Source organism: Nuphar pumila, chromosome 10 (genome assembly GCF_984573655.1).
Source record: "Nuphar pumila chromosome 10, dmNupPumi1.hap1.1, whole genome shotgun sequence".
Taxonomy (NCBI): domain Eukaryota; kingdom Viridiplantae; phylum Streptophyta; class Magnoliopsida; order Nymphaeales; family Nymphaeaceae; genus Nuphar; species Nuphar pumila.
This window is the reverse complement of record NC_143258.1, coordinates 99,760,059-99,777,751: the sequence shown is the minus strand read 5'-3', so window position 1 is coordinate 99,777,751 and position 17,693 is coordinate 99,760,059. Positions and strand designations below refer to the sequence as shown.

The following is a 17,693-nucleotide window of genomic DNA, read 5'->3' as shown; positions in this document are numbered from 1 at the left end:
CACAAATTTTTTAAAAATTTTAATAAATAAAAACTATTTTTGATATTTTAATATTAAAAATGCACTTTTTATTGAAATAAAACCTTGAGAGTTAAAACAATAAAATTATTAAAATAATATGAAAATATTGTTCATCCCTGTCCGCATGTCCAAAGGCGTCCGCTTGTGTCACCACCAAAATGGTGTGTCCCTGAGACGGACTAAAATAAATTCTGGCATCTAACAAGGCGAGATCAATATTCAGACGCTCCTTCATCCCCAATTGTCGCCATAGCAAGCAGCAGCACAAGCTTATGTATCCCCTTATAGAGATTGAAAATTTGAAACATGAGACCCCTCCATTAAGTTGGCTCTGTGACCATACTACTAATCCATGCTACAAAGTTTTTTTTTGAACTGCCAAACTTCCGTTATAGTATATCTAATTTGAATGGACTAGGATCAGCTTTTTTTTTGAAAGGCAAGCTGGGGTTAGGCAGATCCCTCCCAGTTATACAACTATACCATTGGGTTTTGAACCTGCAACGTCCCAACATAAGGTGACGTGCACTAGCTGCTCCTACCAGACAAGCGGACCCCCATTGATAGGATCAGCTTCTATGATTATACATAAAAGAAAAGGTACCACTGTTTCTTTTTCTAGACTATGATGACACCACATATCAACTATAATTCGTTTTAGTAAACTGCACGCAAATCTGAACTTCAAATTACTCATAGCTCAAACAAAAAACCAATCAAACTTGTTTTGAATCTGACACATCTACTTTGACCCCTTCATCTTCCTGATCATCGTCCTCGAGGACATCCGAGCCGAACTCAACCTTGGCATTCTTTAATGTGCTATCTTCTTCAGAATCAGGGCTAGTGCCATCTGCAGATTCAGAATAATTGCTCTGTGTTGCATTGAACACTGGCTGCTGCTTTTCCATCATATTGGACAAGGCCAACCTCGGGGACCACTCGAGGACATCATCGATAATGTTAGATACACGCTTCTGGTACCTGCAGATGCATGAATAACAGAGAGCATAAGGCAAAGCAACATGTATCAGTTACAGGTTTGTTTACCAGCTGCGAACTGAGATGTTCGAATTTCAAACTTACCTGGCTCTGGCAGCTTCATCAGGTGCGTGACGCATCGCTAGCCAAATGATTATAACAGACCCAACAGCAAAAGTCAATCTCGATGTCCACTTAGGGCGTTCTTCTTCATCTTTACTTGGCCAAAACTGGAACAACTCAGAGAATGTTGCCTCTTCAGCAAGGATGTTAGGGAAGAACCATACACGTTTTCCCAAGAGAATCCAGATGATACCAAAGATCACCCATCGCACTGCAAATTAAACAGAACTTTATCAGATCATTCCAAGAAAAAATAGCACACGAGGTGACAAAAGAGAAGTACAGAATATTTAGGTCACTGCACAAGCCAATATGTGAAGCACTTCTTTAGTTGATATATGAATGAAGTTTGTCTATTACTATGATGTCCATGAAATTCAAAACGCACACTAATATGGTCATACATGATCCAAAAAGCAAGTTTTGTATTCTTTGCACTCATCATCTTGGTTAAACACAAATCTATGTTCAAAGAATCCAACTTCTACATTTATTGCATCAATGTATGAAGATTGTGCAGAATAATACTGTCCCACATGACCCAATGATCTTCAATCAAGTATATATTAGAAGACAGTTCTCCAAGCTAGATCGAAATGCTGAAGGGATGCACTGCAAGCTCCAGGATTCAAAAGGCAGACCCCTTTTGTTGAATAAAGAAAAAAGTGACAAACAATGGCACATCTGCAATAAATACAGATAAATATTACTCAATGAAACTTACAGAAAAGCATACTGCAGATGAACAGTAGAAATCCAACCAAAAAATAAAGAACTAGCAGCTTGCACCAATGGGGGAATACTGGGAACAAGCAGCATGCCAGAGTAACCACAGGTACTAGGAATGAAAGAACCGTCTGCCAGAGGGGTCTTCTTTTCACAAACGTCCATGCAAAAAAAGCATCATTCTCAGAAAACACCTGATCCTGCAACAAATTAAGGCAGACAAATATCAGCAGTTTGAATATGCAAATAATTTCAAGTGATGCAACTACTCATCGAAGGATGGAAAAGTTAATTTGTTGAATATCATTTAAAGTTTAAATAGCATTTTGAAAAATCAGTTTGAAGTAAGATATCCATTTCCTTTGAATGATATCAGGTTCTGGAAACTTGAATCTAAAATCATCACCAGCCATAGGATAAGCTTGAGTTCACCAAAAATTAATCAGCATATTATCTTATCCAAGTGTTAACTTGCTTGTCCATCATAAGGAGCTAATGATAGAATCCTGTAAGTTTTAAAACACCCCTCATCAGAATGCATGAAACATGGATTCCATAGGATATGAACTTGTACAACCTAGATGAATACCCCATGCAAGGAACAAAAATGGTTTAACACGGGTCTGATCAAATGCTCCAGCTACCATATTCCCTAGAAGCCTTGTTCAAGCGATACGTCAACTTAGATGGCATACCATTTAAAGTTTTAAACTGGCAGGATTCTTCAAATTACTTGGGATCAGAAACAAAAAACTGCAAAAAGAAAGCTTTATATCTGCTTCATGAAGACTAAATCAAAGTAGCTTAGATAGTAAATCAACCGATAGGAACTGTCTACAAAATTTTCCATGAACACAACTCATGATATAACTGTAAACAAGAACCAATGTAAAATGCATGCCCAAATAAAATGCCCACTGGAAGAGCAGTTGCTTAAATTTTGATAGTCTCCTATTCTTCCACTAAGCTAAGTACTTACAGGAAATATTTCCAAATGTGCTGGCCATGTTGACAACTTCTTCTTGCCAGATCGGATTATTTTTATTAATCGATCGCAGCGCACAATAAGGTTCTTTCTAAGTAAAGTATTACCAATGCTCTCAACGTCCAAATTTTTTTCTGATCCCAATACTTCCTTGACCTCTGGGTGATTCTTCAGAAAGTTCGTGAAATCCTTGCCCCGAAAGTACTCAACTCTTGTTTCTTGTAATACAGCCCACCTGGATTCCAGCTTTTTATGTTCTCTCACCTTTTCAGCAAAAATCTGGAACACGTCTTTAGCTTTTGCCTGCTTCTACAAATAAATTCAACAGAAGGATTCAGATCATTTAAAGCATAACAGTCAAACAAATGAATAATGTGATTATTAGCCACACTATCCTCCATATGAAAGGTACAGTGGAATATACAGACAAATTAGAGATATGGGCAAAATAAACATGGCTGCAATATTTTAGAAAGGGAATGGCCTGGTCAAGTTCTTTCAATGTGGATTAAAAATAAAAACAAAAAATGTAATATAGAATCAAGCATTTTACAGGACTGAGTATATTTTCTTCTCCTAGAATATCTGTTAAATAATGTCCTTGAATAGGGGTACCATTGTATTTAAGAAACTACCAATGAAGAATATACCTTTTCCTCAATTTTAAAATTCGGCTGCAGCACTTTTTGAGGAAAAAGAACCCAAGCATTTTGTAGAACTATGTCAAAATCAACGGTGAATTGAAGTAACTCCATAAGTGACACATGGGAAGTTGTTAATAACACAGACAAAATATGAGTCCGTAAAATTTAACCCCCCCAAAAAAGATGATAGCATTGAATGTTATAAGGCCAGGTTCCTAGCAAAGGGGTTATGCAGGAGTAGGGTTTGCATTCCAATGAGACATTTAATCTTATTGTTAGTATTGTCCCTGCATCCACTTATGGACGGATTCTATGTCAACTAGATTTTATAAATACATTCTTACATGGTAATATATATGAAGAAGTTCCAATGGAACATCCATCAGGCTAACAAAAGGAGACACTCATAGCACCATTCTCATATTAAGAAAAGGTAATTTATGGACAAAAACAGACTTCACGAGCACGGTTTGAAACTTTTGGCTCAGTTGTTTGGTCTCTTGGTTTTACTGGAAGCCAATGTGATTGTTTCTTTATTCACTCAATATAATGATTTTGGCATGACTATTGTTTTTGTTTACGTAGATTATATTGTTGTCACTAGAAATAATGTTTAAAGAGGATTGAGGAACTGTAACATATTCTACTAAGTTTCACATGAAGGATGCCTCGGGGGATATGCAACAGTAGACCAACAAGCATCTTGATATTGGCACAGATAAAGTATGCACATGATCCTTTACATTGTAGTGGAATGATCAAGTGTAAGCCTGCCAAAACTCCTGTAGCCCTCAACATGAAGGTAAGTCAAGAGTGAAGATGTCCCACTTGTTGAAGAAAGCATGGTGGAGGCTCTTTGATATTTAAGTATGGTGCATGCTACAATACAAACTCACTAGAAGCAGTTTAAAGGATTTTGAGATATGTAAAAGGAATGACATTAGATGGGCTTGTCTATAAAAGACTTTGAGATGAGATCAAATATTTCTCTAGTAATGGCAGCAAACTCATGCAAATTGGGTTGGTAAGTTGCGTACTAGATTAATCGTTACAGGGCATGGTGTGTACTTGGGTCCTCATCTTGTTTCTTGGTCTAGTATACTGTAAAAAGCTGCAACAGCTCTAATATGAGGCTAAACATCGAGCTGTGGTTGTTGTAAAAGCAAGATTCTATGCATACATCATCTTCTTACAGCTTTATATCATAATACTGAGAGATCCTAACATTGAATTCTGACAGTATAAGTGTGATAGCAATTGCAACCGATCCGAATCAACATAGCAAGATGAAACATGATCAACTAGATCAACTTTTTGTGCAAAAAAAAAAAGTGACAGACAAAGAACTACAAACCCTATTTAATATAGGGAAAAACAAAAAGCCAACTTATTTGTATAAGTCGACATTGGTTTTCAAAGGCGAACTATCATGGTTATTACTTATAATGCATAGTTTGAGGGGGCATGTTAAGTATATGAGTATAAGCATAAGAGAGTATTGTATCATTCAAGTTAGATTGGAGCCATTTAACTTGAAGGATAAGTCAATCTTTTGTTCATGCTCCATCTTGAGTGATAGAAGAGAGAGAGGGAGAAAGAGAATAAAGAGTGGAAGAATATCTCCACTTGAGTCACCACGAACACTTGATAATATCACCACGGACACTTAATAAATAATAATGCTTCCCACAAGACCAAGAGCACTATGGCTCAGATACCATGTAATGAATTAGCGAAAAATATAGAACCAATGCCACTAAGGGCTTACAAGATCACAATCACAGTGTGCACAAGCACAAGTCCACTAAGGGACAATACAATAGCCAACAAAGGGAAAACACAAAAGGATAAAATATAATCTCTTTTATTGATCAAAGGCTTCAGTAAAAGCTTAAGGAATAAAGGGAAAACACCCCTATTTATACACAGCAAAAAGAGGAGAGTGAGGGCCATTGGAGGCTCCCACATAGAGACGTTGGGAGCCCCCAACATCTCTTATGGTCTGATGACCATAATGCCCCCAATGGAATTATTAATTACAAAAACAAAAAAATAAATAAAAGAAAATAATTGTTTTCTAAAACAGTTATTTATTACATATGTGAAAAGACAGAAATGCCCCTAATGAGCATTAGCTATTACAAAACTGAATATATATATATATATATATATATATATATATATATATATATATATATATATATATATATATATATATATATATATAAGTATATTTTAACAGGAACCATCTATCAAGCACTCAAACCAGAAGATGGCACCATACCCCGAGGTAGGCCAAGATGGCCCCTTTGCTTCATGGCAAAGGAACCATTGACTATGGGGAACAGATGCAAGTATGTCTAGGACTAAGCTTAGGAGGCGGTTGAGTGGTATCACAAGAGAAAATACCAATTTGAATGAGCTAAGCGGCATGGTGTGCCTCAATGAGAACCTGGTCATGTTGAAATTTTCAAGCATTGACCAGTTTCTGGTGGTCAACTTGGACATGTAGAACAATGTGTTCTAGCGCTCCTAACTTGCAAGCGAGGCAGGTCCTAAACAAATTACTAGACAATGACTACACTCCCGCCTTTCTAAAACCCTAGACCTGAATCAGGTATGATTTAAAAATTTTAATATATGTAAACGATGGACTTAGGTCAAACTTGGTAATTCTCCTGACTTGTTAACATGTATCATCTCCAACTTAGACCAAGTCACCAAGTTAACTCAACACTACAATATTTACCACCTCCCTGCAAATTTTCAACATTCTCTGCCTCTTCTTTTTCTCAAATCATGCCACCTTTTGCTTTGTTTGTGTTACAAACCAAGTATGACACGACATGTCCAAGGAATAAACACATTTGTTGTTTTATGGCAAGGACATTTATGAAAATATACCATGCCTGAAAATTGTCACCACCATGAGCCAAACCATCCTTTGAGCCATCCTCAGACTACATGTTACTATTGCTTTCAGTGATTACAAAATGATGATGAGCTTGTGGATCAGGAGAAGAGAATGTCTCAAAATGGATTGTTGGAGATGTTTCATCCCATCCATAGTGCTACCAACATTAACCTTAGCATGTTGATAATGTTGCTTAACTTAATCACCAATGGCCTCAAACCCTTTGTTTTTACATATTATGAAATCTTTGACATCATTTAGCCAAATGACGAGTTTTGAACACCATTTGACCCTCACTGCATGAGGCATGCACTTCATGATGAGACACAACCTTTTATGAGAGAGAGAGAGAGAAACTAAAGGAAATGTTTGTAGCTCACGAGATGAAGTGCATGATTCCGTGGATACTACGCCTCATTTAAGCGCCTTGAGGCTTCAAGCTCGGATTAAAGGATACACCTCAGGCCTTCAAACATACGATTTTAACAACAATGCTTTTCAAGGTTGTTCTACATTTAGAATCTATGATGTCATTGATTTATTCTTCACATCCAAACTCATTTCATAAGCTTAGTTATCAAAAGCTGTGCCTAGGGCCTAGGCTTATGGGTCTAGGTTGTTGGGCATTTTTTTACCTAGGCTGCCTAGGCAGTGCCTAGGCTGTCACCTAAGCCGTAGGGACATAGTTGTCATGTTTTTTAAAAAAAAATTGTCGCCTTTCTTTCTTTTCTTCTTCTTCCTCCCGCCCCAAAAGTTTTCATTTTTTATTCTCTCCTTTCACCCCTCCGCTTAGTTGTTAAAGGCGGAGCCTAGGCACTGCTTAGGCGGCCTAGGCGAGGTAGTCTCTCGGTTTGATGCGCAGTTGCACAGACATATATGTTTTTTGTATAAATATATATAATTATATATATTAACATATCATAAACATATATTATAAATTTATAATATTATGTGTTTAATTATATATAATTATATATATACACATATCTATGCACTTAATTCATATATAATCTATAAGCGTAGAAGTTATCTATTTGACTATTTTTATATAATATAATTGTTTTACAGTGTTTGACAATGTTTGTTTTTATTTGTCTATTGCTTATTGTTGATTGATTTTATGTTGTATACATGTTTGTTATTAATTTTAGTAATCTGTTTACATATTTTGTATGTTTTTTTTTATTTGGGGTACCGCCAAGGCTTTTTAGGGGCTCACCCCCTAGTGCCTTTGACAACTAAGTCCATAAGTGAGACTAAATATTGGCCCAAAAATCGCCATTATCTATCCTAGAAGCATATATCCCTAGATAGATTAGCATTTGGTTCACTAGATAGAACCTACCATCCAATATAAAGTGATAGGTTCACTTTTGTTACATCACGTGACAATTATGGTTCACTTAGTATAAAACATCTTCGTAGTAGAGTTATTTTAATGTAAAAAACTGTTTTGAATTTTGACAATGCAATCAGTGAAATCTAGGACACTAAACTAACATTCCTAGAAACCCATATAAACATGAAAGTTTCTTAACACAAAAAACACAAATTCTTAAATGGACTGTCATGATCTCTTTCTTGGTGTCTAACCATAAGATATTTACCATACTAACAAGAAATTCATAGAACTTACTCCATGGCCACCAAATGGACAGCCGAGATACACTCAAAATATTAACATCTTTGAAGGGTTTTGGATGTCGCTTGTCTTGTCAATGAATGACAGCCAGGGTACCTTGGACAATCTTTTGTCCAAGGAACCTTGGACATGATCCACTCCCACTACTGGTTGACTACGGAATTTGGTGCTGACAAGTCAGGCTCTCTTTCACATGTAAAAAAGGTATTACCAATGCAAAAAGTAGTGAGTAATTGCCCCATGAGGCACAAAATATGGGGCACCGTGTTAGAAATGGCAGACGGTGCATGGCCATGGTTGAGTATGATTACATGGTGTATCACTATCACTATCTCAATTGTGCATGGAATACAGGACTCAACAAAGAGAATGGTTGAGTACAATAACATGGATCTGAATTGACTTTTGTAGAAAATAGCTTGTCTTTGTGTGTATGCAGCATTGCAACAAACCTTGCTTAGAGAATAAACCAAATCTTTACCCAAGGAAACTACCATCTGGGGTTGGGTTACATGGAGAAGTCTGGACTGGATATGGATAGATATTGGCATATTGCACTCAAGCGAGTCAACATTATGAATACACTGGGCCCTAGCATGGCATACACAAATTTGCTACTAAGATCTAGAAGAAATCAATAACACAGAACTGCATCTGTTGAGCTAGGGGAGAGAATTATACAGTTTCACTACCATTACATCCAAAAGCTCTCATTTGAATCCCTTGCATTACAACATTCCATGGAACCCACAACATGCATCTGTTGGGTTCTGTTTATTCTCTATCACAAACAGAAGCACTTGATATCTATGTCACAGGGACTCTCCAACTAGGTGCCGCACCCGCACCCGATGCGGTCAACCTGACCCTGGGTGCAGTCAATGCACCCAGGGTCATTTATGTCCAACTTTTGGACTTTATATATATATATATATATATATATATATATATATATATATATATATATATATATTTATATTTATATTTTTGCCGCACCCCCGCATCCCAAGTTTTTTGAAACTGCTGCACCCCCGCACCCATGTGACATAGCTTGATATAGAACAACTTTTTAGCTCTTTATATCCATTGCTCTTGAATACTCTGTGAAAGTAGGCTACATGTTGCAAGGCAAGCTTTATGAAAGATGCAAAGAAAAAGAATACCCACTTCCTACCCTACATGAGCCAATGCAAATATAATCAAGTTTTTGAGAAACAACTGATGCATCTTGCACTCGTTTGAGTGTTCACATGAAGAAATTAGCAAAGCACCTTTAAATAACCTATTATTCCTTTTAAACCAAATGAACCATCAAGTTAGACATGCACCAAACATTTATAAGATGCAGAATAAAGCAACCAGAATGCCCAACCAAACACAGTTTCTGTTGAAAAATGTAATATTCTGTTGTATTTTAGTTGGTGTTTCCGTCTTTTGTATACACTGTTATTTGTAGGGTTATTTTTGTCCATTCTTGTAATGTATCAGCAGGGTCAATGTTGGAGAGTCAATAGGATTATTTTAGTCCAGATCAAGTCAGTCGATTAGATGAAAGGAGTCGATCCTATTTCTATTGTAACTTTTTTCTTTTCTTGAATTGAAGTTCTCTCTCATTCATGCCCTCTATCGTTATCTCTCTCTACCTGCTCTGATAAAACAAAACTAAGAGACTGCAGATGAAAGTAGTGATGACTATGCCTACAAGGATTAGGCCAGTTGCTTGGGAATCCCCATAACAAAACTAGGTCGTAGAAGTTATGTTTAAGCTGGTTTTCTAATTCTGCATTGAACATGTAACTTCATTTATATAGTCCCTAGGTGCAGGATGGTTCTCACCATAGTTGGCAAACCCGTAATTCAGACTCAGATCGCCCGACCCTTGACTTGCGGGTCAGCAGGTCGACTCAGTAACTCGGACGGATTAGGACCTACGTTTTTTTAGTGTTTTTTTTTAAAATACCTTAAATATTGAATATAACACTATGGTTTTCTACAATATGAATGTCAATAAACAAAATCCAAGGCCAAAGCAGCAAATTCACCAAAATCAAAGCATTAAAGGACAAAAACTACAAAATTGCACAATTATCACTTCATACATTTTAATTATTTACAGCAAAATGAAACAAATAAAAAAAGATTCACGCCTATGTCACATAGGTGTGGGTGCGGATGCGGCACTTTAAAAAAACTTGGGTGAGGGGTTGCGGGGGTGCAGGGAGGGTATATATATATATATATATATATATATATATATATATATATATATATATATATATATATATATATAATTTTTAACAGTTTTAAGTTAACACTACGTGTATGTGTGTGCATTTATGTATTTATATATATAATATAGATAAAAATGAACTTGATTAGGGTTAACTGAATCTACTTTTGGATAGAAATGGACCTCAATGTGGTTGACTTCACCTAAGACAAAGGAAGTTGTGTCCAAGTGTCGCACCCGCCCCCGCCTGGGTGCGGTGCCCTGTTAGAAGAGTCTGTGTGACATAGATTCACAGTTTCACACAATGCACACACATACATGGTACACGATAAGGTGAAAAACACCCAAAATGTGCATCGGCTTTCAGAGCTGATATATATATATATATATATATGAGAGAGAGAGAGAGAACCCCCGACGTTCATCAGTGGTCGTCGGTGGTCGATGGCCGCCAACAATGGTGATGGTGGCAAAAGATATAGGGGAGGCACCAGAGGCGGAGGGTTTCTGCCTTATGGAAAATGGGGAAGGAGGGGAAGAGTCGAGAGACTCAAGCCCTGCAATATAAATTAAAGCCAGTTCGGCTTGGTGAATCGGTATGTTTGAAACAGTCTTGGGTTATCCGATCCAACATTGACTTGGCGAGTTGCCAAGTCAATGCAGAGTCGGACCATTCCAGCTGAAACCTATTTAAAACAGGTTTGGGATGGATCGTCAGCCCAACTGGACGATCCGATCAGACTTGGATGATTCCCGAGTTGGATCGCCGGGTTTGCCAACTAAGGTTCTCACCCTCCTTTACACACCCTTCTAAGGGAATAAAGGCCCCCATTCTTTATATCAAAAAGAGAAAATCAATAAAAGCATGATTATTATAAATAACCCATTTATCATATGTATGTATATATTCACACACACACACATCTATATATATATAGAGAGAGAGAGAGAGAGAATACATGGTGATTTTGAACCCTGATACCATATGATGGTACACACTCTTGTTTGTGTGGATCTAACCAACTAATGTTAGATCTATCGTCACAAATATTGGTATTGGCTATATCTCGGCAGGCTATTTCTCGCGATATTATAGGTTTGGTGATAAATCTCGGGGCTTAAAAATAACAAAAATAAGAGAATATCATGTTTAAACAAAACATACATAAATAATAAACAATATAAGTAAAAATGTAAAAGAAATAAGAAAAACATATTTAAAATAGAAAAAATAAATAAAAACAGTAAAACTAACGGATAATATCGTGATATTATCGAATTAGCGATATTTTCAAAATATCATGATATTTTAATGATATTATCGTTTGTTGAATTTATAGTGATAATATCACGATATTTTCAAAATATTGCTGATATTTGTGACTATGGTTAGATCCATCCTTATATGTTTAGCTAGTTCATTTACTAGCTTAGGAGGTTTTATCATGTCTAATATACAAAAATATTGAATTTCCAAGATGGTAAAAGATTTTGATGGCTCGCAATTCATGAAGATAAGGGTGGCTTAAAAGATGATCTAAAACATCATGTTGGAATCAACTTTAACATATGAAAATAGTAAACAGAACACCCTAAACATGATCCAAAGGTTAGATTTTGCTTTTGGAGATTAAGTCTATGTAAATCAAGTGTCTACCACTATATGTTATGGTGGTTCAGTACCAAAATAGAAGCAGTCATCCATACCCGACTAATCATACATGTTCTAATTGGAGTTGGACTTGGATTCGGACTAGAAAGGGAGATAACCAAAACTGAACCCAAGTTCGACTAAAATTGAAGTAATAGAATCCGACCCGAAATCTGATTGAGTTTATTTTAGTTGTATCTCCTGATAGTGTTTATGTAAAATATCTTCCACAATTTATCACATTCCTAGAAGCGGTCATGTGGTGGGCTGTTGAAGTTTAAAGACATTGTTCTTGTGCCATCTTGTGTTCAAAACTCATATGCTTTACTTTTTTTTAAAACCAAAACACATAGCATAAGATAATCCAATCAAATCCTAAAATAAAACTGAGTCTGAATCCAAACCCATCCAGATTTTACCACACAAAAGAAAATCCATCCCAGTTTTCTAATCGGATTTACCAAACCCAACCAATCGGGTTACTGTCGGTCAGATATAAACCTGAACCTTTGACATCCCTATTTAACGTTAAGGCAAAATATGGACCAAGATAGAATGAATATAAAAGGTTTTGCACTAGGTAAGAAAGAAACCTCACCTTCTCCTTAACCAATTTACAATGACATCAAATCGATAATAACTCTCTAATTTCCGATCCATGTGTGCAGGAATAACTTAATCCCCTTATTTCACATGAAGGGCATTGCAAAATTCTAGATTGCCACAGAACACAAACAGGATTGCAGACAATTAACAAGACAGTGGTTACCTGGACGGTTGTTGCCTTCTTGTTCGCTTCAAGTTGGCTGCCTGCACATGTTCAAACAAAAGTAGCATCATCAATATCCAGAAATAATGCACACTGGTGCATGGAAAGTCAAGTTCATATTAATATCATAAACCCAAGTTAAGCACTCTCCTATTATTATAAACGAAATACAGTAACCTAACTTCATTATAAAAAAGGGTCAAGCAAATTTACAACTTTTGGGGCATGTTTGCTTTGGTCACAGGTGAGAAAGTAGAAGCTGTGATTGTTGGTCACAAGGCTTGTGACCAACTTTCACAAGATTCAAGGCAAAAACAATCACAACTTGTACTTTTTCATGTTTCCCTAACCTTGAGAACGTATGGTGATTGTGATTTACGATCACAGGATCCAAGAATCACAGGGCATTGCAAAATATGAAATACATGTCAGATATCAAGGAAGTATCGATTGAAAAGTGAGGTCTATGTCCTCGAAGAGGCAAGAGCGGTTCAACTTGGGCAAACGGAGAACACAGCACATGAATGTAAGACTATAATTAGAAGAACATCGGCTTTCCTCTAGCTGGATTTTCTAATGGCAACCCGCTTTAAACTGAACTTACAAATGTCGGCGTTTTCTTTCATTTTCCTTTAAATAAGAATCTTAAACACTATACACAAAAACTGGGAGCTTTTTCTCCCAAAGCTCATCAATTACCACAAGAAATTTCATCCTCCACGACATTAGCAACAGAAGGGGGGAAAAGAAAAACATAAAATTCTAACCCGAAATAGCGGATAAAATAAATAAACAACGACCAAAACTTGGATTTGCTGGTTAATCAAATATGCAGAAAATGTATTACATCCACACCCACGAAACCACCACATGACTTTTTGAGAAAGATGACAAATTGAAGACGACGAGACGTAGATTCCATCTAGAATGAGGCATTAACGATAAATGGGGAAAAAGCAAACCCCAGATGCATCATAATATCACAAACGCCGAATCGTCTGATTGTGAAGTCAAACAATTAGTCAAAAAATGGAAATCTATCTCGCGGTCGGGAAAACTGAATGAGAGAGGAAAAAACGATACCTTTCGCGGTTTTCTGCTTATCCGAATGCTTCTCCCTAGCCGTCTTCGCCTTCAACCCGATGCTTCCTGCCATCTCTGACTCTGACCAGATGAAGAAGAAGAAGAAGGAAAACCTTGATCGCCCCACCAGAAGAGCCCAGGATTGGGGATATTGTGAGGGTTTCCTCGATCGGTAAAACCCTACGAATCAATGACCGAGTCCTCCCTTAGACACGAGAGAGAGAGAATTGCAAGAGTTTAAAGACGAATACGCACAGAAAACGGGTAGAAATACGATAGGCGGATCAGTTGGTGTCGCACTACGTAGGTTTCTGGTTCGAATCACCGATTCACCGTGGCACCATCCCGCGAGCTTTTCTTTAATTTATAACCCGAAGAAACCGCGCCTGGTACAAAGAACTGGCCGTGCTGGCTCAGCCTGCCATACCTACGGTCGTCATTCCGGCAGCGTGGATTTCTACGCATAAAGGAAACCATGACAGATGAGTCTAAATGGTCTTAAACGCTTTTAAAAAACATAAGTTCATTTTTCATTTTTATTTTGTTAGTCTCAACTTGTAGATGTATTTATCATTGCTTATTTGTTAAATTTCATGCTTTCAATAGACGCAATTCGATGAAAAAACCTTGGATTTTCTATTTAGCCAAATTGTGAAACAATATGAGCTGTCCATTTTTATCGCTCTAAATATGCATGTAAACACAAAAAATGCTTAATTAAATACATGTTTTCTACTAAGCTAGCTATAGAGTAAGTCTATAAGTTCGGATTAAGCAAACACCAAAGCATTGTCCCTTTGAAACCATTTAAGACGGTTTAAGAGATAAGACAGTCTACTGAGTATCCACTATTCAACCGTAATATGTGTTTATTAAAAGAAAAGAAAAATAATGGTGTTTAGAATTAAAACACTTTCTCTAAAACTTTATTGGAATAATCTCGTTTTAAGCAAACCCCTACTAGTTATTCACAGTTTTTCCGACCTTTCCAAACATGAGAAACATTTTGAAAAAATAACATATTTTGATAGGAAACACTCTTCCATAAGGGGTAGATGAGTGTTTCCTATAAAAGTTTTTCCTATCCCCCCTCTCTCTCGTCTTCCTCCTTTCATCACCACCACCATCATCTGTTAGGTGTAAGAAGGGTGGGGAGAGAGAATTCAAATATGAAACGCGGGCTGTTTTCCTTCCTTTTGGAAAAAGTTGGTTTTGATGACATGGAATAGTTTCCTATTAATGGTGTTTGAGTTTGTTGTGGGCTTTATAACCCACATGTAAACTCTTACACTTGTTCCTGAGAACAAGAGGTTGGGATGACTACCACACTCACGCGTGCGCGTGCCCACCCGCCGGGCTGGGCCGGCCCGGGCTAGGGCTTGGGCTAGGGCTTGGGTTTGGGTTTGGGTAATTGGCCCTTTAGGGTCATATCCAATCAAGACCACAGTATCTTTTTGCTCAAAGTTTCTATGGATATTTGGATTCTTTAACGGGTTATGAGAAATGATAATGGGTCACGACTCCACGTAGTCCATGCCCGTTATGGCTCTTCGATTTTCATTAACGGATCTCGACTCATCAATTTTCGTTAACGGGTCACGTCTCCTCGAATTTCGTAGCGGGTTCCTTTCACGCTTTGTAACCGTTCGTGGGTTATAAAAGCGTGGTTAGGGTTGGGGTTACTCAGATCCTAGATGCATTAAATTCTCAAGAAAAGCTCTGCGGTTTTCTTTTTCCCTGTTGCTCTCTCAATCTCTCCTGAATTATTCTGAAGAGGGATTATTCTGCAATTTCGGTTCGTAGAGGTTGTTTTCGATGGACAATCCGTCGAAGTGCACCGTTCTGATCGTCGAGGCTATTGTATCTTGAGGGAAGGACGTTGGACCCTGTTTGCATAATATGTGGGGGTGAATCTTCTCTAAGGGAAGTACTTTCGTATGCCTTAGCCTTTTACACAATATTAAAATGTTTTTCTTGTTTTTATTGCGTTATGTGCATATGTTTGTGCATATGTTGTTGTCTGGATTTTGGTTTTATGCAGAAAACGTCATGCTTGCTCCATGTTCTTGTTTCGATCGACTGTCAATCATGTTTTCAATACTGCTGTATTTCTTGCTCTATGTCATGATGTTGATTATGAAACAGTGTGATCTGAAAAACGATCTAACAGTCTTAGAGAAGATTCGAAGCATGTCGACCCCTTCTGCTTTTGTACCAAAAGTGGACATGTCCGGTATGCCGAAAAAGTTTGCCCGTCAGAATTTCAAGCGTTGGCAGCAACGCATGAAAATTTGGCTCACTACGATAGGGTTGTTGTCTGTTTTGGAACTTGATTGCCCTTCGGTTTTTTATACTAACCCTGACCCTGCTGCGGTCACTATGGTTGTAGAGTGAAAAGAAAATGACGGTATATGTCGTGGTTGCATATTGTTGACTCTGTCCAACATATTGTTCGATGTATACTGCTCCTCATCTACCACTGCTAAAGCATTATGGGATCAACTTGACAAAAAATACAATACCGAAGACCAAGGTCGTGAAAAGTATTCGGTTGCCAAGTTTCTGAAATATCAGATGGTTGAGGGCAAGTCGGTCACTGAGCAGACACACGAGTTTCTACTGCTGCTCCATAGTTTGGCTAAGGCTGATATGAAACTTCCTGAGAAGTTTGAAGTTATGACCATCGTAGAGAAATTTTCTAAGTCTTGGGTAGACTTTGGAAGATCTCCCTGGATAATCTTATGGTAGCCATTGCCATTGAAGAAGAGCATAGGAGCTAGAAACAGGTCGTGATGCCAACTGAACAAGCTAAAGTGAACATGATGACCGGATCTTTTAAAGGCAAATGACAAAAACCAAAATCCGCAATGAAAAAACAGTTTAAACCTAAGGCCAAAATCCAGGAAAAAGGCAAAGAACAAACCGTGTTGGAACTGTGGGCAGGTTGGGCACTGGGCTAAGGAATGTCCTTCTAAGAAGGCCAAAGTTCATGAGACCACAGACAGAACGTCTCAAGTCAACATGGTGACTGAGGTTGTTGGGACCAGTACTGGGTATGTTTCTGTTAACCCACAAATCTATCACATTTATGAGCCAACTGAGTGACTGGTTGACACTGGGGCTAATACGCACGCTTGGGCTGATAAGTCTATCTTTGTCTCATACCAGGTTGTTGCAGGCATATCTGTGACTATGGGCAATTCAACGGCTGCAAAGGTGTTAGGGATTGGATGCGTGGATCTGAAGTTTCATTTAGGTCGAGTTCTGTCTTTACACAGAGTGCACCATGTGCCTGTAGTTAGAAGGAACATTCTAAGTGATTCATGTCTTGTTAGAGAGGGTTATGAATTTAACTTTAAATGTAATAAAGTTATTATTTTACATTCTGGAACCTTTACTGGCAAGGGGTATTTAGATAATGCGTTGTTTAAACTTTGTGTTGAACATGTTTGCAGTGATAAATTAGAAAATGATATTTCTTTTGATTTATTGTCTAATATTGCATATAACATAGAATCATCTGATTTGTGGCATAATAGATTAGGTCATGTGAATTTCAATTATGTGAAATGCGTGATGAACTTGAAAATGATTCTTGAGCATTTCATTGATAAAACAAAAAAATGTGAAATTTCTGTGCAAGCAAAACAATGTAGGAAACCATTCTATACGATTGTTAGAGCTTATGAAATATTGAATCTGGTGCACACAAATATTTGTGAGTTTAATGGAATGTTAACCAGAAATCATAAAAAAATATTATATCACTTTTATAGATGATGACACTAAATACTATTATGTGTATCTGCTAAATAAAAAGATAAAGCTTTTGATAAGTTTCTTATTTTTAAGAATGAAGCAGAAACACAAACTGGTAGAAAACTGAAAAGACTGAGGTCTGATAGAGGGGGGAGAATATACCTC

At 37.3% G+C, this 17,693-nt stretch overlaps 1 protein-coding gene across 3 annotated transcripts; it reads right to left on the bottom strand.

Moving 5' to 3' along the window:
* Positions 1–312: 312 nt before the first annotated feature.
* On the bottom strand, positions 313–14,240 carry LOC149827557 (uncharacterized). 3 transcript variants are annotated; one of them, XM_090019483.1, is made up of 7 exons: positions 14,025–14,240; positions 13,770–13,949; positions 12,687–12,727; positions 2,831–3,145; positions 1,850–2,051; positions 1,108–1,336; positions 313–1,005 (listed from the first exon to the last, which is right to left on the bottom strand). In XM_090019483.1, the coding sequence occupies exons 2-7, from the start codon at positions 13,840–13,842 to the stop codon at positions 738–740; spliced, it is 1,128 nt and encodes a 375-aa protein (XP_089875609.1). In that variant the 5' UTR covers positions 13,843–13,949; positions 14,025–14,240; the 3' UTR covers positions 313–737. The 3 variants fall into 3 exon arrangements, with proteins under 3 accessions (XP_089875609.1, XP_089875611.1, XP_089875610.1); XM_090019485.1 differs by having other exon boundaries at positions 2,831–3,139; XM_090019484.1 differs by lacking the exon at positions 14,025–14,240 and having other exon boundaries at positions 13,770–13,982.
* Positions 14,241–17,693: the final 3,453 nt, after the last annotated feature.